We start from the raw sequence: 23986 nt of genomic DNA, 5'->3' as shown, positions 1-23986 counted from the left end.
TTTGCATCCAGTGACCTTCAGGAAGCACTTACAGATAATGTTATTACAAAAAAAATCAAAAGAAATCAATGGTACATTTATAACTCATCTCTTAAGGGTAAATCTACGGGCATATGATGCCATGGAGTAAATAAAAAAGTGATGCATGTAATTTGGAGGACTTTTTCTGGCAGTTACAAGAGCTGAGAGAATCCTTCAGCTCCCCTTGTTTTTCCTCATGTACACCAAAATAATTTCCTCAGGGCCTGGATGTCTGTGGTTGATATCATAAATATCCTGGGATGAGGATATTTCATTGCAATTGCATCTTTTAATGCAGAAGGAAATTGCATTTGGCATTGCTTGGTGTTGGAGAGGAAGGGGGTTAATGTGGGAGACAGGGATGGATCAAGGTTTGGGTATTTCAGGCACGAAATGTTCCAGTATAGAAGTAGACATCTCTTTGTCAGAACATTTCAGAAGTGGAAACTTGGGGTTTAAAAGTAAACAGAAGTGGTGTTTTCTGGTAAAATTAGAATATTGTCCAGCCAGCCCATCCTTTCCAGGTGAGTTTTTAGCAGAATCAGATTAAAATCCTAGAATAAATGTGATAGGAACTCACATTTCTATCATTTTGCTAGAAATGTTGCTTAAAAAGTCAAATTTTATAGTTAATCTTAATGCAATATTTAAAAATTGTTAATGAGTGATGCTAAAAGTTGTAGTTCTATATTGGGGTAAAAATTGCAATTCTGGACTGGGACAAAATTTGGAAAAATACAATTCTGGAGTGGTGCACAAATGGCTGTTTGGGACTGAGGCTGCTGGAGGTGACTTGGGGACAGTTCCTGCTGCCCAAAAAGCTTTTCCTGGGTGAGTGAGCAGAATCTCATTTGAATGAGAGTCACAGCTGATTTTAAAGGTTATTTTAATCTTACGTTCCTGTCTGGAAGGAAAACCAGGAGTTGCCTATTTTTATTTTCTTGGTTTCATCTTGCTTTATTTTATTTTGTTGGGGTTTTTTTGTTTTATTTTATTTTATTTGTCTTTATGGCTTCCTGTTGGTCCTTTCTTGTGCCCAGGCACTGGGAATTGTTCTGCTGAGCAGCAGTTCTGTGCAGAACTCAAGTGCCAGGACTCCTGTGTGATTTCTGTGTCTGTGAGGAGATGATTTATTTCCAAACTGCTCTCCCCTACTTCCAGGTATTCCTCCTCTCATTTTCTGGTCACTCAAGCTGGTGATAATTTTTCACATTACTCCATGAAAAGGGAAATAAAAAAATCAATATACACTGAGAATATTCATCTTGTGTGATTTTGCAAATGTCAGGAAGCTCCAAGTGGAGGTTTCCAGTGTGGATGGAAGGTAATCCTCTCATTTGGGACATTCTGACATTAAGTTAAATCAACTTCTTGCATTCCTTGAGCAGTTTGCAAATGCAGCCCAGCAGCTGCTTTAGCTCCCCACGATCAGTAAAACACCTGAAACAGCCTTTGCTGTGCATTTCTGGGACACTGAACCCATGCCCAAACCAATTTCTGCTTTTTTTTTGTGCCATTATCACCCAGCTGGGTCCCTGGTTGGCAGATCCCACTTGTTTGATTTCCCTGCCCATTAAGTTAACAAGAGGTGTCTGCAGAAGGTCACCAGCCCTGGGCAGCTGTGCACACACTCCAGGCTTTTCCACAGGCTCAGCAGTTTTGTTTTCCAGTTGTGAGCCTGTGCCTCTCCCAACCTTCAGGAAACTCTTACAGATAATGATATTATAAAAAAAAAAAGTCAAAAGAAATCAATGGTACATTTATAATTCATCTCTTAAGGGTGGATATATGGGCATACGATGCCATGGAGTAAATAAAAAAGTGGTGCATGTAATTTGGAGGACTTTTTCTGGCAGTTACAAGAGCTGAGAGAATCCTTCAGCTGCCCTTGTTTGCCTGATGGGAAGCTGTGGATTTGGGAAGGGAGGGAGATGTGCGACTTAGATTTCATGTGTAGAAGATATGGAACAAAGGAATGTCCTAAAATTTGGTTTAAAACATTGGCTTTTTGTTTTTTAAAGGCTGGTGTAGTTCAGCCTCTCAAAAATCATGATCCCTTTCTCTTGGCAGAGTAATTTCCTAGGGGAACCCACAGTTTTCTTGTCTATTGAAAGCCAACCATGAGGCTTATCCTTAAATATTGGCATTCATGGGCAGGTGAATTTAGATTTAATCCTCCACACACAGGCTGGAGTGGAGTGAACACTTCACTGCTGGCCAAAAGTGCCTGAGAAATTTGTAAGTGAGAACAGGGAGCTGGACTTGCCCCAGGGCAGGAATGTGGCACCTCATGTGGGCTGAGAACAAAACACTGGCCCTCACCAGTGTCCCAGGTAATGGGAGTTCAAAATCCACATAGGGTTCCTCATTTTAATTTCTATTTTTAATCTGTTATTCTTAGGATGTTTGTTTATTCACCTGTATTTGACTTTTGGTCCTTGAACCAACCTTTTATAAAGCTGAAGTACAACTTTCACCTTTAGGGAAGGAGCATTTCTCAAAAACAACTTTTGCATTTTCAGCTGTTCTACTTTATGGATTAGATTACTGATTAATTACACTCTTCATTCCTTTTCTAAGCTCCTGCTTTCCACAAGGAAAGTTGTTTCCTTGATACAGGGATCCTTTTCTCTCCTGGACCATTCTTCACTGCACTGCACTTCCCAGTCTCCTCTCCATCTCTCTTGGCTTTTGCCCTTAAAATCCTGATCCTCAGGTTTATCCCAGCAGTCTGACCCCTCCTTTGAGCTGCTCTCAAGTGTTTGCTCTCTCTGTGTTTTCCTGAAGCTTTGTGATTTCCAACAAAGCCCTTAATGCAGGGACTTTGCTGGAAATTCTTGGGTTGGAATGTCCCAAGGTGAGAAGGGAAATAGTGATGGGACTAAAGGGGATGGGAGAAGGGGTGACATTTTTCCTGTGGGAAGGAGCTGGTGGAAATCAATGCTGATGAGCTCCTGAATCCAGGGAATGCTCCTTGGCAAAAATAAGGTGTTGTTTTAAAGCAGGTTTGGTTGTGGAGCCACAAGGGAAGCAGCAGCATTCCTGTTCCTGCCTGCTGAAATGTGGGAATGGCCACAGGCTCAGGTTTGCTGGTGATGCTGCTGCCCATAAATCAGGACAGGTTTTCCTCTGCTCCTTCATAAATTGAAAGTGTTGGTCCTGAGGAGAAAAAGCTAAATAAATGCACACTGCTCATTTATTTCTGCTCCGCCTTTCTCCCCTCCTCCTCCAAAAAAAAAAGCTTTTACTGCTTACAGCAGCCACAGAACAGAAAATACCTGAAATTATACAGCAAATGCCGTGCTTTGGCTTAAAAGGCCTTTTTTTCTGGCTCGTGGGATGACATCAAATGGCTTTTTCTTCCATCTTAACAAGTGAGTGGTGAAATTCACCTGTCTGCCAAAAATCTGTGTGAGGCTGGTGGCCAGCTCAGCCCCAGAGCTGTCCTGAGAGCTGGGAAGGACAGAGAGTCTTGGGAGAGGGAGAATACAGAGGCTGACCCTGTTCCAAATGAATATATTTATTTGTTTAAAGAGTTTCCAACCTGGCTATGTCTTGAATGCAGTGCTAACAATAGAGAAATGCTGAGTTTTAGCATTTTATTTCAAATATTAAGCCTTCGTGCTGGTTAATTAACAGTACCTGAAATTTAACCAGCTTAGAAAGTCCCTGACACATCAGAACATGGCACCATAATATTCTTATCCCAGACTATTTCACTGCTCCTGACCATTAACTCTGCAGGAGCTCAGAAATACCCTGAGATCCTCCTTTGCTATTAACCTCAAAAACTAAATTGGATGCTGTAGTTCTTTCTGGCCAACAAGCAATCCAGCTTGAAAAATAAATTAAATCTCTGGGTTTTCCCTAAAACAGATCTCCTGCATCTGCAAAGTCTTGCCCATAACAATTTGCAGCTCATGTCTACACAACTAAATTTAGGCTCTGCACATTTTTCTTACCCCCTGAGTATAAAAGAAGCATTTTCCTTCCAGTATCAGCAGCCTCTCTCCATGGTCCCCTCTCCAGATAAATTGTTTCTCCCATTAATGAGTTGTACCTCGTACAAATCCTGTGTAGGAGCTCCCTGTACAATTCATTTCTCCAGAAGACTTGCCATGTCCTGGGCAAAGCTGGGAAAGCTTCCAAGGCAGGAAATCTGTGAGGCAGCAGATTGGGAGTTATTGACCTTCAAGAATACAGATTTCATTTATCAGGATCCTGGGCCCCAGCCGGGCTGTCCTCACCTGAATAAATTGGCTCTGGAGCAAACAGCTGAATTTTTCAGAGGCTTGTGAGACACACAGTTGTGGGATCTCAGCACCTCAGGACGGAGGTGCAGAGAGGCCGAGACCACCCTTGGGGGGCTCGGGAGTCCTGGAATGTTGCCAGAAGTGTCTGGTGGCTGCACTTTGATCCTGCACAGGAGACGACGCCTGTATGAGGATGGGAGGATTTCACTGGGTGAATGGTGAAGGGATAAGTTAATTAGAGTGTAAGACACAGGGTTCAGGATTTCTGTACAGGAGGGTCTAAAGAAGTAAGATGGAGGAATTGGGGCGTGTCCTGTTCTTCTTCTTCTTCTTCTTCTTGGCCTCCATCTTCTGTGGTGATGGTGGCACTTTGGGATTGGTTATTACTAGAAGTGCACTGGTTAATAAGGGTAAAAGGTATTGGGGAAAAATGATAAATATTGTATACGTAACTTCGAGTATAAAGATAAGTGACCGCCCCGGGGGCTCTCAGTGTGCTCGTGGCTGACTGCTGTGCAGACCTCTGTCGGGCCGAAAGAAAATCTTTTAGATAAACAATTAATAAACACCGAGACCGAGAAAAGATCAGAAGTCTCTTCTCGTCCTTTGAAGCGTCGGCTGTCCAAGGCCACCCCGGGCCTTTCCAGGCCACCCAAACAGCCGAGAAACCGACACACAGTCCCTGTTTCTTTGAAAATGGTGGGAAAATCTCCAGGTTTAGGTTGGTTTTCTGTGATGTTGGAGGTGTTGTGCTGCAGCTGCACAAAGGAAAGGCCTGGTAATTCAGGAAATAGCCTCAGGTTGCATCAGGGGAAGTTTAGGTTGGATGTTAGGGAAAGTTTCTTCAGGCTGCCAAGTTCGGTATTTTCAGGGTTCCCTGTGGCAGGAAGGAAATGATGAATCTGACTCCATGTTCTTAAAAGGCTAATCTATTATTTTATAATATTGTATTATTTTAAAGAATGCTATACTAAACTATGCTAAAGAATAGAGAAAGGATACAGACAGAAGGCTTAACAAGATACTAATTAAAAACTCGTGGCTCTCCAGAGTCTCAACACAGCCTGACCATGATTGGTCATTAAGTAAAAACAATTCACATGTTGGATAAACAATCTCCAAACTACATTCCAAAGCAGCAAAACAGGGAGAAGCAAATGAGATAATATTCCTCTCCCTTTTCTCTGAGGCTTCTCAGCTTCCCAGGAGAAGAAATCCCAGGCAAGGGATTTTTCAGAAAATATGGTGACAGCCCAGGGCAGTGGTGCAGTCCCCATCTCTGGAATTGTTAAAAAACTCTATGGATTTGACACCTGAGGACAGGTTTTATTGTTCAGCAAGGTGATGGTTGATGATCTCAGAAGTTTTTTCCAGCCTTAGAGATTCTGTGGACTCCTGGGCCTCTGGAGCTCAGGGCTCTCTCCATTCAAGAAATTGAGTTCCATAATCCAAGTTCTCATTGCTCCTCTGAAGGAACAACTGGACAGCTGGGAATTCCAAACAGAGATGTTGGAGCACAGTGAGATTTTTAAGAGGCAGTAGAAACAAAAAGTGGGTGCTTTTTCTCTTAGGCAGAGGTCTTGGCTGGAGAGGGACAAAGTTAGACTGTCAAAAATGGAGAGAATCTTTTCCTTTTCTCCCTTTTTTACTGTGTATTTGCAGTACAGTAGATTTTCAGTACACTCCTGGAAGTGTTCCATTAAAGATAATGTGACACCCTGTCAGCAGGAGAACTTGTAAACTGACTTTTACAGAAACTTTAAAGGAATTCCAGTAATTTAAGCCAGAAACAAATGTTCTAATTGAAGCTGCTCTGCTGGGAGGGCTGGGATTGTTTAACCTGGAGAGGAGCAGCTCCAGGGAGAGCTCAGAGCCCCTGGCAGGGCCTGAAGGGGCTCCAGGAGAGCTGGAGAGGGACTGGGGACAAGGGATGGAGGGACAGGACACAGGGAATGGCTTTAAGCTGTCAGTGGGTAGATTTGGATTGGATATTGGGAATTAGGAATTGTTCCCTGGGAGGGTGGGGAGGGGCTGGGATGGAATTCCCAGAGCAGCTGTGGCTGCCCCTGGATCCCTGGCAGTGCCCAAGGCCAGGTTGGAGCACCTGGGACAGTGGGAGGTGTCCCTGCCATGGCTGGGGTGGAAGGGGATGATCTTTAACCCAAATCATTCTGGTGTGATTCCATGGTCTGCTTTTCTCCTGTTCATCTCCACTTCCTTGCTAGGAAGAGTGCAAGGATTATGTAATTATTGTCTGTTGTACATGAACTAAATCTGGATCACATTTAATTTGAGGATTCATTTTTCAGGCTCTGGAACATTTAGAGAATCCATTATTAATATTAATATTCAGTAATATCTAAAGGCTTTGTTCAGGCTAGAGGAGGTGCAGCCTCTGCTCTGGTGTGTTTATGGTGCTGACAGACAAAGGTGGGAAGGTGAAAAAAAAATCAAAGGAGATTTAATTCTGCTAAAGTTGTTATTTAATCAGTGGCAGTGCTGTGGTACCTATAGGCAGTGATGTGTAGGCAGAGTGTGTCTGCTTTCAGAATCACTGAATGGTTTGGGTTGGGAAGGACCTTTAAAGGTCACCTGGTTCTACCCTGTCACAAGGACATCTGTCAGCTGTCCCAGGTTCCTGCAGCCTGGCCTGGGACACTTCCAGGGATCCAGGGGCAGCCACAGCTGTGCCAGGGCCTCTCCACCCCCACAGGGAAGGATTTCTTCCCAATATCCCATCTAAACCTTTTGCATTCCCAGACCTGGTTTGGGAGCACATCTGTGCTCATCCAGGAGTCAGTGGGAAGAACCAAAGGAGTTTGTCTACAGTGTTGATGCAAATCAAAAATTATTTAGGTTTCAGTTTATTTCCAGTCTCATTTTGGAGAGGGGCTGGTTAAATCTGGAGCACAGAAAGAGGAAGCAGGACAAGGGAAGTGATAGTCACACAATTGTCTTTGAAATTAAAATATGCACAAGTTATGGATGGCTGAAGTTCAGAAGAAAATGGCACTCAAAATGAGGGAAGGTTAAGTGATTTTGAAAGCTTTCACTTGCTGACTTAACAAACACCTGAATATTAGTTCAGCTCCTATAAATTGGTGCTGTATTGCCCTTCTGAATCAAAATGAACTCATCTTGGTGTGTGAAAATGTCCCCCTTCTTCTGCAACTGTGCCTTTACTCTTAAATTCATGGTAATTTTTGTTTAAAAATAAAAACATGTTCTGTATCATCATGCTAGATTAGATCCATAATATGGATAAAAACATTCAGATCCTTCCATTTGCAAAAATTGCGTTGCAGAGCGTTCAGGCTGCCTTGTAATTTCCTGCAGACGTGATCCCTCATTACCGTGATTGTAATTAGGCCTTCTGATGCGTTTTTCACCTTCAAGGCACTTTACAAACATGAGGCAACTCATGCTCATTCCAGTCCTCTTCCCCAGATAAATAACATTCTGAACCTTGTTGGAGAAATAAGTAAAATCAAGAGGAGGGGTCGAATATCACGAGGAGCTGCAAAGCAAGGTTAATGAAGAACCAGATTCTGCTCCTTGTGAGCGTTCATGGCTTTTTTATCTTAAATTAGGTCACCACTTTGTCCAGACATCATCCCAGCTGGTTTTTGCAGGACTCAGAAGCTCCTTTAACCTTGCTCAGCCCCACAGTGCAGTTTTCAGCCCTTATTTTGTCTTTACTTGGAGGGCAGGAATCTCTCTCAGGAATTTCCCTCTGCATTTCCTCACCTCCTGCACCATCAGCAGCTCCCTCCCTGCTCCTGCTGCTTTCCAGCCATTCCCACTCATTTTGCCAGGATAACCTTTCAGTCCATCCCTCCCCTTGAAAATTGGCTCCTTTTTTCCAGAGAGGAGCAGGGATGGCCAGTGAACCAATGGGACCCAACTTGGTTTTTGTGACATTGGCATGTTCCACGTGAAGACTTGCTGACCATTCATCCTTAATGTTATATTCTTATTTTTCAAATCAGCATCTAGAACCAGGAATTTTTCTAAAAGTCTTATTTTTTCCAAGTTTTCCACATATACTAAGGATTGCAGTTTCACCTTGCAGATCAGTAGACAAAGAGAATTCACCTGGCACTGATTTTGGGGCTTTGAGTGTGGAATTTCATTTGTGTGGTTCAGGGTGTAAAATATCTCTTATTTGCACTTTCAAGTGCTTTGAAGAGAATGAGATTGAGGGATTTTTATGGGATGGATACAGGGATGAGTTATTGTGAAGGTTTCACCAGGTCACATTTCCTCTTCTGTCCCCAGCATCCACCTCCCACCATCCTTGGAAGTTGTGGTGCTTCATCCCAAACTCCCTGTCCCCAAAGGTGGATATTTTGGGGGGGAAATGGGGAATTGTGTGTTCAGCCCTTCCCCTCAGCCCTTCTCCATCCCCTCAGGATTCCACCAGGACCATGTGTGGCCTCATGCTGAGAGGAGAATGAGGTGGTATGGCCAGAGCATTTAAATTTAAGATGAAGGCTAAAGATAAAATCTGCATTTCTAACTTATTCTGAAACTCATTTTTATAATAAAGTGAGGTCAGCAATGCCAACCAGATTTCAGCAGCAGAGGTAGATCATCAAGTTTGATCTTAGGTAGCCTGGTGTGCTAATTTAAGCATATTTTTGGGTTGGAGTGGTTCTTTATCTTTGGAGTGGAAAAAACAAATGAAAAATGCACATTTAAAACCATTCTTGCTGCTCCTCATTAAGATTGTTGCCTTCTGAGGAGCTGAAGGATATTGTTAAATTTCTTTGGGTCACTTGAGACGGCTGCTGAATTTCATGGTTGAGGAACAAGAAGAAGAAGAACCAATGGAAATATAATGAGTATTTGTTCAAAGCAATATCTGCAAATTGCCTGTCCTGTCTAATACAGATTACAGATATTAGAGGGAGAGAGAGGTGATTATGAAATATAATCAATCACCAGCCTTGCTCCAAAGCCTTAGGTCCTGGGTATCTTGGTGGATGGGCTTTTACACAGTTTACATTAACTTTACACATTACTGGATGGGCTGGCAGGAATCATTTCATTTCTGAAGCTCTTTGATCATTTCACTTGATTGGGATCCAGTAAATTTGCATCCTGTGCCAGGGAAGGTCATGGAGCAGATCACCTTGAGTGCCACCAGGCCAAGAGCGCTGATGGCACCTGGGGTGTGTCAAAAATGGTGTGGAGCAGGACCAGGGCAGGGATTGTCCCTCTGTACTGGCACTGCTCAGGTATCTCCAATCCCGTGTCAAGTTTTGGGCCCCTCAATGATAAAAAAGTCATTGGGGGGCTGGAGTGTGTCCAGGGAAGGGAATGGAGCTGGGAAGGGGCTGCAGAATCCCTGAGGAGCTGGGCAGGGGCTGCAGAATCCCTGAGGAGCTGGGAAGGGGCTGCAGAATCCCTGAGGAGCTGGGAAGGGAATGGAGAATCCCTGAGGAGCTGGGCAGGGCTCACCTGGAGCAAAGGAGGCTCAGGGGCCCTCGTGGCTCTGCACAGCTCCTGCCAGGAGGGCACAGCCGGGGGGAACAGGGACAGGAGCAGAGGGAACGGCCTCAGGCTGGGCCAGGGCAGCTCAGGGTGGATTTTGGGGACAATTTCCTCATGGAAAGGTTTGTGCAGGCCTGGCACAGCTGCCCAGGGCAGTGCTGGAGTCCCCATCCCTGGAAGGATTTAAAATCCATGTGGATGTGGCACTTGGGGACACGGCACAGTGGTGGCCTTGGCAGTGCTAAGAATTGCTGGACTCGGTGAACTTGGAGGGCTTTTCCAGCCTCAACAACTCCATGAATAGAGACATTTATGACCCCAGCACAGCTCTTTGCACGTCAGATGCTCAGTGTTTTCAGGCATGTGACACAATTCATTTGGTTGCTTTATCCAGATTTATTTGATTCTAATGTTGATGTTTAACCAAGGTATGTAATTCAGCTTCTTTTTGTTGTTTTGTGATTTTTTTTTTCCAACAGATGTGGGAAGAGGCCATTGCCTTGGGTAAAGAACTTGCAGAACAGTATGAAAATGAAATGTTTGATTATGAACAACTCAGTGAACTGCTGGTAGGTTTTTTTAATGACATAGACACTGCAATAATTTATTTCAGAGTTGAATTTCTAAGCTTTTAAAATTATATAAAAAATACTATATCAATGACAGTAAAATTCAGAAAAAAATACCCATCATGGTTTTGTTGGACCAATGTCAATTAACTGGCTACCAGTGGATTGTCTGAAAAACATTGAATTTATTTTTTTTTAGCTGAAAGAAAAGCATTTCAGTAATGTTAAGCTGATTTATTTGGGGTATAAAAGGAAATTTTGAATTTAAATATAAATGGGGACATGGAAAAAAATCCCCATTCTCTCTCAAGTGTCTTTCTATATTCACATTTCTTTTTTTAGGTATGAATAATCCCCAAGCATTCATGTCTCCAGTCAGTTATTTTTGCCCTGACGTTACCCATTCATTATTCCTGCACCAATTTTTCCCTCCTGTTCTCTTCCAAAGAGATAAATGGCAGCTGTCACTGTCCCTCCTCAGGTCCCAGCCATTTCCACAGGAGTTGGGATGTGATTCCAGTTTGTTTCTGAAAATTCTTGACTCTAAAGTTTTTGATGCCTTTTGCTTTTGCCCTCAGAGTACATTTTCCTCAATTTCTTTGAATTATTTATCTGTTTTCTCTATCCCAGTGTGTCTGAGCTGGGCATTCCTGTGGTGTTGAACTCAGCTCCACACAGCCCCAGCTCACTGCTCCTGGTGGGGTGGGCACAGAATATTCTTCATTTCAGCATAAAAGGAATTGGGTAGGATTGTTCCTGAGCTAGAAATGGTTGTCAGAGGTGATTATTCACCAGGGGTGGCTACTCTCCCAAGTCCCTCAGTTTAATTTTCCATCTCCTTTTCGCTTGTACATGGGAACGTGAATGGGTTTGTCACAGAGGCAGCCACTCTTTAATTATCCTACTGGATCCATTTTGAAGAAGTTGGGATTTGCACTTTATTCATTGTACCAAATGATCACAGAGGGATTGAATGATTTGGGTTGGGAGGACCTTAAAGCTCATCCAGTTCCACCCACTTTGCCATGGGCAGGCACACCTTCCACTGCCCCAGGTTGCTCCAAGCCCTGTCCAACCTGACCTTGGATATTTCCATGGAGTTTCTCCCTCTTCTAAGAAAGAAGACCCAGAATTTCCAGTCCTCACATCAGACAATTAAGTTTATCTGCTTATCAGCCAGGAGGTGAGATGTCACAGAATTAGTCCTGGTGTGCATTTCCCTCACAAGACAGAGATCAAAATTCACTCTCCCATATGAGTCAGGTCTCACATACCCCATCAGCTTTTCTTATTGCTGCTGCTGAGCAGCTCTTTGTTTTCTCCCACAATAAAATTTAGAAGTTTTTTGTTCTTTCTATTCTCCCTCTTGTCTCTTTTCTTCCAGCAATATTAAATATTAGCCTCTAAGACAATTCACAAATAACAAAATAGTTTTGCTCCAGACGAGCTGAGAAATATTCAGCAGATCTGGGTCTTTGTAGTCTTGGTGCCATTTACAGTTATCTGTCGTGTGGGAGCAGCACTAAACCTCCCCCCATATCAAAAGTCATTCTCTTTGCAGAAATAATAGACTAAAAATAAGTTAATGAACAGATCTTCTAAAGCTGCTCATTTGCTATTATTTCATCATTAGAGATAAAGAAGAAGTCGGCGTCGAAAGCAGATGGCGTCTGACACGCGTGTGTTTATTCCAACATTTACATTTTCCTGCAATTCTCAACTGCCTGCTTTCCATATGCAAATTCATGGTTGTAAATATGGAAGAGAAGTAGTAGAAAAATGTAATGAGGTGTAAGGGCCCAAAACTGACAAGTCAGCACCATTGGGATGAACTGTGAGTGGCTTCATCCTTCCGGTGTTTTGGCAATGGAAGTGTCACAACTGGAATTTTAGATTGCCTTGCAAATTCCAGACCTTCACTGCCATTGAAATAGTGGATGGGAATCAGTGAGGTTCACCAAGATGAGGTCCATCAAAATTGAGATATTGGATATGGAACAGTAAGGTTCATAGTGATGAAGTTCATCAAAATTGAGATGTTGGATATAGAGCATTCATGAAGATGAGGGCCCTCAAAATTGAGATATTGGATATGGAACAATGAGGTTCACAATGATGAAGTCCATCAAAATTGAGATATTGTATATGGAGCAGTGACGTTCACCATGATAAGGTGAAATTCATCAAAATTGAGATATTCCTTAGGGAACAGTCAGATTCACTATGGTGAGTAGAAAAATCATGGCTACAGAGTCTGGTATTTCCAAATATTGCCATGAATCTGATATAAAGGTGAGGAAAAACAGGGGAATGAAACATCTTTAATTTAGAGATGCATACAAGATCTTAAGTGTAAGGGATCTCCTAAAAACTCAGGTCATTCAAATCCCTCCTGTTTATTTTGTAGAGAAAACAAGCCCAGTTCTATGAAAACATTGTGAAGGTGATACGACCAAAACCAGATTATTTTGCTGTTGGATACTATGGCCAGGGATTCCCAACATTCATAAGGGTAAGTGTCACCTGTTTCCAGAGACTTTCCTTGCTCTAGAAATTTCCCTTGGCTTGGAGAAAACTGCCTCACATTGACAGGTTTTTTTAGGTGTACAAAACAAACACTGTTTTTTCCTTTCTGGTTTCTATGATGGAATAGTTGAATTTTAGTAGAAAAACTTTCTCCTCAAACATATTCAGTACTTGCTATTTCTTCAGGGTATCACTAGAAATGAAGATAAATGACCCAGTCCATCACTCGGGGTCATAACCATCTGAAATGGTGACATTTTTGCCTGGCAGGTTGATATATATTTATATATATAATATATATATATGAGCATGGTAGAGAAACCTTTTGTATGACCATGTTTTCTGGTGAGTGTCCTTTCCAGCGTTGTCACTAAAATGAAGTTGACTATCAAAGGTGTGTGTGACACCTTTAATGGCAATTTTTATCATTGATTTGTGTGTGTCATGTGCCAATTTAAGACATGTGTCACTCGGTTGATGCCAGGATCATAGCTTTAGTGACATTTTAAGGGTTTTTTTCACTAATATTAGGATTTTTATGGGTTGAATTAGTGGTTAAAGAAAAGTGGGGCTATAACCTGTCTGAATTGCATCTGTATTATGATTCTCTGGCACTTGGCAGTTGCTGACACAGAAATAACCCATTATTATTTTGTTAACTTCCCTGGGCACCCTGTGCCAGGGCTCACCACCCTCACAGGAATTAATTCCTTCCCAATTTGCCCTCTGAAAGCCAGGCTGTTGAGTGCCCTGCTGCTGGAGAAAATCCTCACTTCTCCCTTTATTCCAGCATTCCCTGTGAATTACAAATGTATATACATAAATTACAGTTATACAGAGCCGTCTATTATTACCTTTCTTTCCCCTACTGAGCTTTTCAAAAGGCAGCATTGCAGAACTGAACCCAACTGGGCAAATGTGAACAACTCCAGGTTCCTACCCCCAGTCAAAACACCCTTTTTTAATAAGTGCTGCATAATTTCTTCACCAAGTATTCATTTTCAGATGAGTAATGAGGTTAAGCATATTCAGATGCAAATTTTACCCAAACTTGCTTTAATATGTTTGATCAGTTAAAAATATGCAAGTTGTCTTTTACATTTTCCTTTAGAATTTAATGAACTCAGCATGTAAGTGGACTGTATAAAATATCTCTTCATTTTTGTTACTGGCAAAGAAGAAACCAATGCTTACAAATACAATAAACTTAATTTTAAAGTTATAAAAAGTTTAAAGTTTATGATGGCAAAAATCCAATCCATTAATGTGAGTCTTTTTCTGCATATTCCTCCTTAAATCTGCATTATGTTTCTGTTTATCTCTGCTAATCTTTTTTGCTCACCTGAGTGCCTTTGAATAAATGTTTATGTATAAAAAGCCTAATCTGGTTTATTTATTGACATCCATTCCATCATTAGCTGTGGAAGGTGGAGGAGACATCTTGGATTTGGTAATAATTTCTCTCAATATGTTTTCAATGGCCACCAATGCTACAGATTCTTGAAATCATGTTTTGAGGTGATTTTACTGTGGCTTTAAAAAATACCTGAAGGAAACATGGGCTTAATGATCCCAGGATGGAATTAGAGATGAGAAAAAGATATTGATAAAGTATTGATTATGACATAGTGTGAGGAGTGAGAAATTCCTCTCATACTGAGAAGTGCTAACAGCGTTGGTTAGCACTTCTGAGGTCCCAGTTCTGTACTGGGAGCACTGGTTTTAGCTCTGGGGGTGCCCCTGTGATGCCTTGTGCAACCTGCCCTAGAACAGAGGCTGGGCAGAGCTCCAGAATAAAGCAGGGATTTATTCACAGCATCTCCTCCATGGATCCACCTTGGGCAGCACCAGAGCCCAGCCAGGGCTGCACCCAAGATGAACCAAAATGGCCCCAAAATGCACGGCCGGGCACGGGCTCTGTCCCTGGGATCAGCTCTGCTCCATTTGCACCTTGCAGTTCATTGTCCCATTCCAGCTTTAGCCCTGCAGTCCCACCCTGCTTGTTTTTCTCTCTGCAGCCCACGGGGTTTGTGCTCCTGGGCTGAGATTTGGGTCATTTGTCCTTGGTGCCCAGCTGGAGCAGGAATTGTTTTGTGTCCCTGCTCTGTGCACAGAGCTCAGCATCCCTGATGTGAGCCCAGCCCCACACACTAAAGCAGCACAGAATGGGAAACACAGAAAAGTTAAACCTGAGCCATCATGTGTTTGCAGAACAAAGTGTTCATTTACCGGGGCAAGGAGTACGAGCGCCGCGAGGACTTTGAGGCGCGGCTGCTGACGCAGTTCCCCAACGCGGAGAAGATGAAGACAACGTCACCCCCTGGTGATGACATCAAAACCTCCTCTGGCCAGTGTATCCTTGGGCTGTACACCCACTACACCCAGTGCATCCAGTGCATCCAGCAGCTCAAGTCAAGGATTTATGGCCAACAAGTTGTACTTCCGCCCTGATGGGTGTAATGCACCAATTTTGTTGTTTTGTCCTTTTTTGTGTGTGTTTCTGTTGAGCTGATTGCTCTATGTAACTGAAATTCCCTTTTCACTTCTTAACCCCTGAAATTCAGATATTCAGTGCTTCACTGTAAAGCCCAAACTGGATTTACCCTCAAAATTTCACAGGCCGGTGTCAGAGCAAATAGTGAGGTGAGTTTGGGTTGAGTTTTGTTGTTTCTCTGTCCCCTTTATAGCACATTGTTGTAATAGGAATCTGTGCACAGTCAAGGGGCATGGGCATTGTGAGAGCATTTAATGGTGATTTTTACTATTGGCACACAGTCCAACCCACTGGAAAATAGTGATCCCATATTTGTTCATTAACTTTCTCTAATATTAGAATTTAGAATCCATTCCTAAACTGACAGCATTTGATTTTCATGGTGCATTGGGGCTTGGAACTGCATGATCTCTGAGGTCATTTCCAACCCAATCCATTCAGTGATTCCATGATTCTTTTCCCTCTTTTCAGTTTCTACAGGGTGAATGAAGTCCAACGCTTTGAGTATTCACGTCCTGTTCGAAAAGGAGAGAAAAACCCAGACAACGAATTTGCAGTAAGAAATTATGAAGAAAATAAACCACTTTTGGTTTGCTTGTTTATCCCCCTCTATTTTGAGCATCTGAGCCATTCATTATCTTTTGCTTGTTGAGAAATAAATTCTAGATTTAAAGGGATTATTTTTCATAGAAAGTTAATTAAGCCAATTTATCATGTTCTCGTTTATACCAATAGGAAAAAAAATGGGCAAAGCTGTATTTTGTAAAAATAGCTCTTCTGAGAAGTGATTTTAAATAGTTACACCTGAAACTCGTCTTGCTGTGAAGATTCCAGTCAGGCATCTGAAAATCTTTTGTCACTAATACCTTTTGCTTTTCCTGGCTTTTTTTTTTTAATAATTTGTTTCATCTAATGGTCAATAAATGAGTGCTGTGAGGAGGTCCTGGCAAGGGTGCCCAGAGCAGCTGTGCAGATCCCTGGAAGTGCCCAAGGCCAGGTTGGATGGGGCTTGGAACAGCCTGGGATATTGGAAGGTGTCCCTGCTCCTGGAACTGGATGGATTTTAAGGTCCTTTCCAACCCAAAAACATCCAGTACAACCAGGGGATCTTTCCTTGGTGTTCTCCTTCAGAAAGGAAGCAGTTGTTCCCTGCTAAGTCACATACCAGATTTAAATCATGCTGCTCCATTCTCCATTTGGAATTTCCCCCTGGCTCTGTGACATCTGCCATACCTTGGTCCTTGTCCTGCTGCTGATGTTTTAGGGCTTTGCTTTGTCCCAGCTGTCCATGGATAACGTGACACTTGTGTCCCCTTTGCAGAACATGTGGATTGAGAGAACCATCTACGTGACAGCCTACAAATTACCGGGGATCCTCAGGTGGTTTGAGGTCAAATCAGTTTTCATGGTAAGATGAGCTTGGCTGTGTTGAGATTGTGTAGAAAATGGGGGTTTTATACAGCCAGGGAGCATTTGTGTGTCTCAGTGGCTGTGCTTAGATCTGTGAACAAGGAATCCATGGGGTTGGACCTGGCACATCCTGAGGGAACCTGCTGAGGGTGACTCAGGCAATGCAGCCAGCTCTCCAAGGCCTTCAGCCTTTTCAGAAAGCATTTGTGTCTCTCAGCAGGTGCCTAGAATGAAGAGAAACCTGAGGTGGTGCAGGGAAACCATGCTCCATCCCAGACAATCTAGCCTGAACTTTATCAAAGATGAGCTGCATATTTTGATTGTCATTAATTCAAAATACCCCAATAATCAAAGGCATTGTATGGCTGCCACTCGTGGTTAAAGGTTGTTTTTGTTTCTTCTCCATATTTAGCTAAATATACCCTCAGCAACCTCACAGAGTAACTCCAAATTACTCATTTCTCTGTTCAACCGTTTAGACTGTTTAGATAAGACATATCCATTAAACGCCTTTAAGATTAAATTATTCTTATGCAGCTGTAATTTTTAAGTAGCAATAAAAACATTGTTACTGCGTTTTTGAAATCTCTCTTGTGAGGCTTATTTTTAAAGGAAAAGAACAATTTGCATATGATTAATTAAAACCTTTTTCATTGCTCCATTGAGGTTATGTTGGACAGTTGTATTTGGATGAACAGAAGTAATGCAGAAAATTACTATGGTATCTATAGTAACAGAATATGAATGTGATGTGTGACAGTAACAGGCAGCTGAATAAAACACATTGAATTTTTAATGAATTTCGTAGTTTCAATATAACCCTGATGGAGAAGATTGTATTTATCTTCGTGATGGCAAGAAGTGCTGTTTGATCTGGCAGATCTGATGCCAGTCCTGATGAGCAGAGAGCAGAGCCTGACAGGCACTTGGTGTGCATCCCTCCTGCTCTGCCTGGCACCCAAATGGGCACAAACCCCTCAGCCCTTTGGGAGCAAGGATTGTGTGAGTTGCAGAGCTGAGAAATGACAGCAGAATGGAACTTAATAACTGCTACAGATAACTTCTGACCTCCTCTGGCACAGTTCCCACAAAATGGGTATTGACTTTCCTCAAGATCTCTGTCAGCTAAAATGCTGCAAGGAGGATCACAGGGTTTACATCCCTGTAATGCTAAATTGTGATTATGGATACAGATATTATTGATCCCTTGCTAAGCACCAGGGTACTCCAGCAGCTCTGCATGTTTCGTATTTTATTGATGGAACTGGAATATCGTTAAAGGGAGAGGTGAGATCACATCAAATCAGTGCTGAGAGAATGGAGTAATTTCATAAATGCAGTGTATTATGTTACATAACCCATAGGAACATGCAGAGTTGCTTTAAATCTGCTGGCTTTTCCAATTCTTTCTGAGTACTTTTATCTAAACCTTTGCAATCTGTTCATTATCTGCAAGGAATTTGGGGCCAGTATTCCTTATTCTGTATCTGATTTGCTTTAGCTGGGCACAAGAAGTTGTAGGGGAGAGGGAGCAGCCAGAGAATTAGAAATCAGATTTTGAATCACACTTGAATTTAAAAAGCAGAAATGCTAAACTCTTTTTGTTTTTATCTTGGAATTCTGTACAAATGTCTCAGGAGAATGTAATTCCTGTTTTTCCTGGATAGAGTGAGGAGTGCCCAGAGTGGCCCTGGGAGCAAGGCTCAGAATTTACACTTATCATAAATAGCTTTCACCAGGTTCCAAAGCCCAGTTTGTAGCAGTGAGATGGCAACTGCAATTCTCCATCTGCTTTTAAAAAATTAGAGGGAGTGTTACAAGAGTAGTAAAAGAAAGGAGAATGAGAAAGAAAGCCATGATTGCTGCTACAGAAAAGTCAAAAAGCTGTCAGCTCAATGAGTGCTAATTTCTGGAGATGCTCAAGAGCTTTAAAAGCAATGGTTCATCAACACATTATTGCACAGTTATAAGGCCATTAATACAAGTGACAGAATGCTAAATTTAGCCTGTGATGTTCCCAGCAGTTTTGCCCAATCGGATGCTGGATGTGGCTTCACTCCCCAGTCCAGATTCCCCCTGGCAGGCTGGGCTCTGTCCGAGCCTGGCCTGCTCCCATTCCAGCAGAGCCACCAGGCTCCTTCCCTGCCTCCAGAACCATTCAGCAGGCAGGCTGCTCAACATGCTAATTAAAACATCCTTGATGTAATCAGCTGGCAGGTGTAAGAGTAACAGCTAAAGAGATTTGATTATAAGTGGTTCTCAGAAACAGGGTAAGCAACTGATAGCCAGGTAGAAGTGCTGCTTTGTTTATGTAGCATTTATGTAAATGAGGCTGTAATCAAATATACACTTGCATTTTCCTCACAGGCCTCAATTAACCTTCCTTTCCTCTCCCTTCCACATAATTTTTTTAATACAAGCAGGCTGTGGCTTCCAGTGGGGACTGTACACTCAGGGTCACTGCAAGTTACTGATTTTCAGCCCATTCACTAATATTTAAAATATTTTAATTCTGTTTTTTTCAACATGAACTTTTTGAAAGACACAGTAGCTGGGCATAAAAAGTACCTGGAGTTCAGTCCATTAAAATAAAGCAAGTTTTAGACAGCATAAGAGCTAATTCACCTCATGAAGGCATCTGAGGTGACTCTTCAATAAAGTCCAGGTAGAAAGAAAATTTCTCCCTTCAGTTCTCAATGGTCAGATGAAGAAAATGTGACCTCTTGGGAAAAAGCACAGCAGATAGTTTAGATGTCATCTCATCAAAATATTCAACTCGATGTCCTTGGAAACACACCAAAGTAATCACTGCAAAAATATCTTCCTGATTTTTGAGCGGCTTAGGATTACATTTTCCATCAGGAAATCCACGTTAAAGTTATCATTTCTTTCTTACTGTTACGTTAAGCTGGATCTTCTTTGTGCTGCTAAAACTCACCAACCCTTAATCTCTGATGTTCTCCTTAATCCTCCAAAAAACCTCACGTGATTGCTGCCAGAGCCTTTCTGGATGCTGTGCTGGGATGTAATCCCTCCTGCAGCAGCAAAATGCAGTTAACTTCCTCCCCTGATAGCCATCATCATATCAGTTACTGCAGCACAGAGATACCAAATACCTCAGTCACCCTTTCTGGTCATTATTGGTCAAAAATCTCCCAATAACCTCAGTTCTGAAAGTTCTTGAATGTTTCTGCCCAGGGGGTTTTGCTGGGCAGGTTAAAAACTCTGCCCTGGTTTGAAATCTCCTTTTGTTTGGGTTTCAGGTGGAGATCAGCCCGCTGGAAAACGCCATAGAAACCATGCAGCTGACCAATGACAAGATCAATAACATGGTGCAGCAGCACCTGAACGACCCCAACCTGCCCATCAACCCCCTGTCCATGCTGCTCAATGGCATCGTGGACCCTGCTGTCATGGGGGGCTTCGCCAACTACGAGAAGGTAACGCCAGGGTTCCCTGGATTCCACCAGGATTCCCTGGATTCCACCAGGAATCCCCTGGATTCCAGCAGGTTCCCCTCAATTCCACCAGGATTCCCTGATTTCCACCAGGAATCCCCTGGATTCCACCAGGATTCCCTGAATTCCACCAAGAATCCCCTGGATTCCACCAGGATTCCCTGGATTCCACCAGCTTCCCCTCAATTCCACCAGGATTCCCTGAATTCCATCAGGAATTCCCTGGATTCCACCAGGATTCCCTGAATTCCACCAAGAATCCCCTGGATTCCACCAGGATTCCCTGAATTCCACCATGTTCCCCTGAATTTTATCAGGAATCCCCTGGATTCCACCAGGATCTCCAGAATTCCGCCAGGATTCCCTTGATTCCACCAGGATTCCCTGGATTCCACCAGGAGTCCCTGAATCCCACCAGGATCCCCTGGATTCCACCAGGATTCCCTGGATTCCACCAGGAATCCCTGAATCCCACCAGGAGTCCCTGAATCCCACCAGGATCCCCTGGATTCCACCAGGATTCCCTGAATTCCACCAGGAATCCCCTGGATTCCACCAAGATTCCCTGATTTCCACCATGTTCCCCTGAATTTTATCAGGAATCCCCTGGATTCCACCAGGATCTCCAGAATTCCGCCAGGATTCCCTGAATTCCACCAGGAATCCCCTGGATTCCACCAGGAGTCCCTGAATTCCACCAGGATCCCCTGGATTCCACCAGGATTCCCTGAATTCCACCAGGATCCCCTGGATTCCACCAGGATCCCCTGAATTCCACCAGGATCCCCATGATTTCCACCAGGATTCCCTGAATTCCATCAGGAATCCCCTGGATTCCACCAGGATTCCCTGAATTCCATCAGGATTCCCTGAATTCCACCAAGAATCCCCTGGATTCCACCAGGATTCCCTGATTTCCACCATGTTCCCCTGAATTTTATCAGGAATCCCCTGGATTCCACCAGGATCTCCAGAATTCCGCCAGGATTCCCTGAATTCCACCAGGATTCCCTGGATTCCACCAGGAGTCCCTGAATTCCACCAAGAATCCCCTGGATTCCACCAGGTTCCCCTGAATTCCACCAGGATCCCCTGGATTCCACCAGGATTCCCTGGATTCCACCAGGATCCCCTGGATTCCACCAGGAGTCCCTGAATCCCACCAGGATTCCCTGGATTCCACCAGGATTCCCTGAATTCCACCAGGAATCCCCTGGATTCCACCAGGAGTCCCTGAATCCCACCAGGATTCCCCGGATTCCCCCAGGATTCCCTGCCCTACTGGGAGGAAGGGCTGGGAGAGCTGGGATTGCTCACCTGGAGAGGAGAAGCTCTGGGGTGACCTCAGTGTGGCCTCCCAAAGCCTAAAGGGGCTCCAGGAGAGCTGGAGAGGGACTGGGGACAGGGATGGAGGGACAGCACACAGGGAATGGCTCCCAGTGCCAGAGGGCAGGGCTGGATGGGAGATTGGGAACTGGGAATTCCTGGCTGGGATGGAATTCCCAGAGCAGCTGTGGCTGCCCCTGCATCCCTGGCAGTGCCCAAGGCCAGGCTGGACACTGGGGCTGGAGCACCTGGGACAGTGGGAGGTGTCCCAGGGGATGGCACTGGGTGGGATTTAAAGTCCTTTCCGACCCAAATCACTGTGATTCTGTGATTCCACAATTTTCACTTTGTGTTTGTAGCTGTTACTTCACAGAATTTTTAAGCTGATCAATTTATCTTTGTTGTAGCTCATTCCTCTGGTAGTGGATGTTTCATTTTCTGAATAATGGCTCATTCCTCTCTCTCTCTCAATTAGGCTTTTTTTACTGAAAAATACATGCACGAGCATCCAGAGGATCATGACAAGATTGAGAAGCTGAAGGATCTGATTGCTTGGCAGGTAAAAAACTTGAAGTCAGGTTTGGCAGAGGCAGCTGCTGTGGAAAGACAGCTTGGTGTCACTTTGGAGGAAATTCAGACATTATCCTCACCTTGGATACATTTCTTTGCCATTTAAATCTGTTTTGGAGCTTGAGTTAAAGTTCATCTTTTCAAATCTGACATAATTGCTCATTTTGATAAACTAACTTGCAGAGAACAAATATGATCAAGATATTTTCTTTTTTCTTCTTTTTTTTTTTTTTTTTGGTAAACACAGTAAGTGACCATCTCCCATCTGTATCAGATGAGAAAATATTTTTTTCAGGACAAACAAGAGACAATTTCAGTTTTGTTCCATAGTCACATATTGGACATTTTTCTGTGGTCTCAGTATAATTTTATGATAACTTAAAAAATAGCAGGGGTTGATTGGAAATAGTTTTTTTTCCCACAGAAAAAGAGAGTGAATCATTGTCTTTTCATATTCAGTTCTGTCTTTATAATAAAGGGAATAATTTACATTTTGGTAGATTTCAGTCTTAGAGGTAGTAGAGCCAAAGCTACAGAATTCAAAAATAGAATATTCTCTGAAGGCCTTAAAACTATCCGTGAGTAAAAAACTCTTTTGGTCTGACAAAAAAAAAAGGCATTTTTAAATTTACTTTCTTGTGAGCTTTTAGAAAAGATTAGATTTTATAAGCTTTAAGTTCTATAGAGGAAAATAATTCGGTCCCAGCAGACTGACTTGGTGTCAGGTCTGTCTTTGCCTCTGAGAGTGAAACTTCAAATGAATTCCAAACACACTTTCCCTCAGCAAGGCTCACTCTGGTGACACTTGTGTATAAAATAATATTACAATTTGAAAATAGGTACAGCAGCTGATCACATTGTATTGTAATTATTCAGAGCTTTTAAACACATGATTTCCCATCAGTTTTGTACTTCAAGAACAACAGGAACCAAGAGAATAGAGAAAAGGGATCAACATTTATTTTTATATCTGAAAATTAAGAGTCACTAAAAGCCCTTTCAGTGTTTTTAAATTGCCTTGGATGTTTCATACACATTTAAGGGATCCTAAAATTTAAAATTCCTCTCAAATTACTTCAGTTTCCAGCCAGGTGGGAGTCAGCTCCCATATATTGGGAGAGGGATGTGTATGGAAGCCTTTGAGGGGCCTGCATTCATCCTGGGCTGACAGGGATGGAAAGCAAAAAGGAGATTTCATTTTTCAATAACGTGGGGCTTGGAGTTCTGTAATCTCATGGAATTTTCTCCCTGCTGCATAAATCAATTGGGTATATGAAATAGGAGCCTGACAATTGTATTACCAGCTGACCAGTTAAATTCAGTTTTTTTCATCTCCTTACCTCTTTCTCCACTGTGCCTTGGAATTCATAATTCATATAATTCCTGTGAACTTCAAGTGTACATTTTGTTTCTCTCTCTTATTAATTCAGATAAATTCCATTAGCAAAGCAATGTCCATTTTTGTCCTTCTTGGTGCTTTTCCAACTTAGGCAAAAAATGTTCCCATGCAACTGCACCATTTCAAGCTGGTCTTTCATTTTAACATGAAGATAATGAAATGATTGATTGAAATTAAGGCAGAGAAATGAATGATTGATGACATTAGTCACTCTGAATTTAGCTAAAGTATTTACAGCACAGCGAAACAGAAAAATACCACAGCAAATCAAAACCTTGTGCTCCTTCTACAGAGATGAAAGAACTGCTGCATACCAAACTCAGGTCTTACGCTCATATTTTATGATCCCCTTGCTCTGAAAGATTATTTTCAAAGATTAGTTTAATAATTCAAATCAATGTCATTTTTTCAGTCTTTTCAGCCAAGCAGATCAAGATTAAAAAAAAAAAAAAATCAAAAAGGGG

General features: G+C 42.7%; 1 protein-coding gene across 2 annotated transcripts in view; it reads left to right on the top strand.

Annotated features, from left to right (window-relative positions):
- Positions 1–23986, top strand: part of DOCK1 (dedicator of cytokinesis 1) — a 278470-nt gene that overhangs the window by 223420 nt on the left and 31064 nt on the right. For both annotated transcript variants that reach the window (XM_059476562.1, XM_059476560.1), the window contains exons 39-46: positions 10250–10339; positions 12747–12851; positions 15077–15218; positions 15430–15508; positions 15831–15915; positions 16681–16767; positions 20033–20209; positions 22029–22112. In XM_059476562.1, coding sequence (XP_059332545.1) covers positions 10250–10339; positions 12747–12851; positions 15077–15218; positions 15430–15508; positions 15831–15915; positions 16681–16767; positions 20033–20209; positions 22029–22112 — 849 coding nt within the window. The remainder of the gene's footprint in view (positions 1–10249; positions 10340–12746; positions 12852–15076; positions 15219–15429; positions 15509–15830; positions 15916–16680; positions 16768–20032; positions 20210–22028; positions 22113–23986) is intronic.

The sequence above is a fragment of the Ammospiza nelsoni genome, chromosome 8, assembly GCF_027579445.1.
Source record: "Ammospiza nelsoni isolate bAmmNel1 chromosome 8, bAmmNel1.pri, whole genome shotgun sequence".
Lineage (NCBI taxonomy): Eukaryota > Metazoa > Chordata > Aves > Passeriformes > Passerellidae > Ammospiza > Ammospiza nelsoni.
Note: the sequence above shows the minus strand (reverse complement) of the source record. Positions and strands in the feature narration are given on the sequence as shown.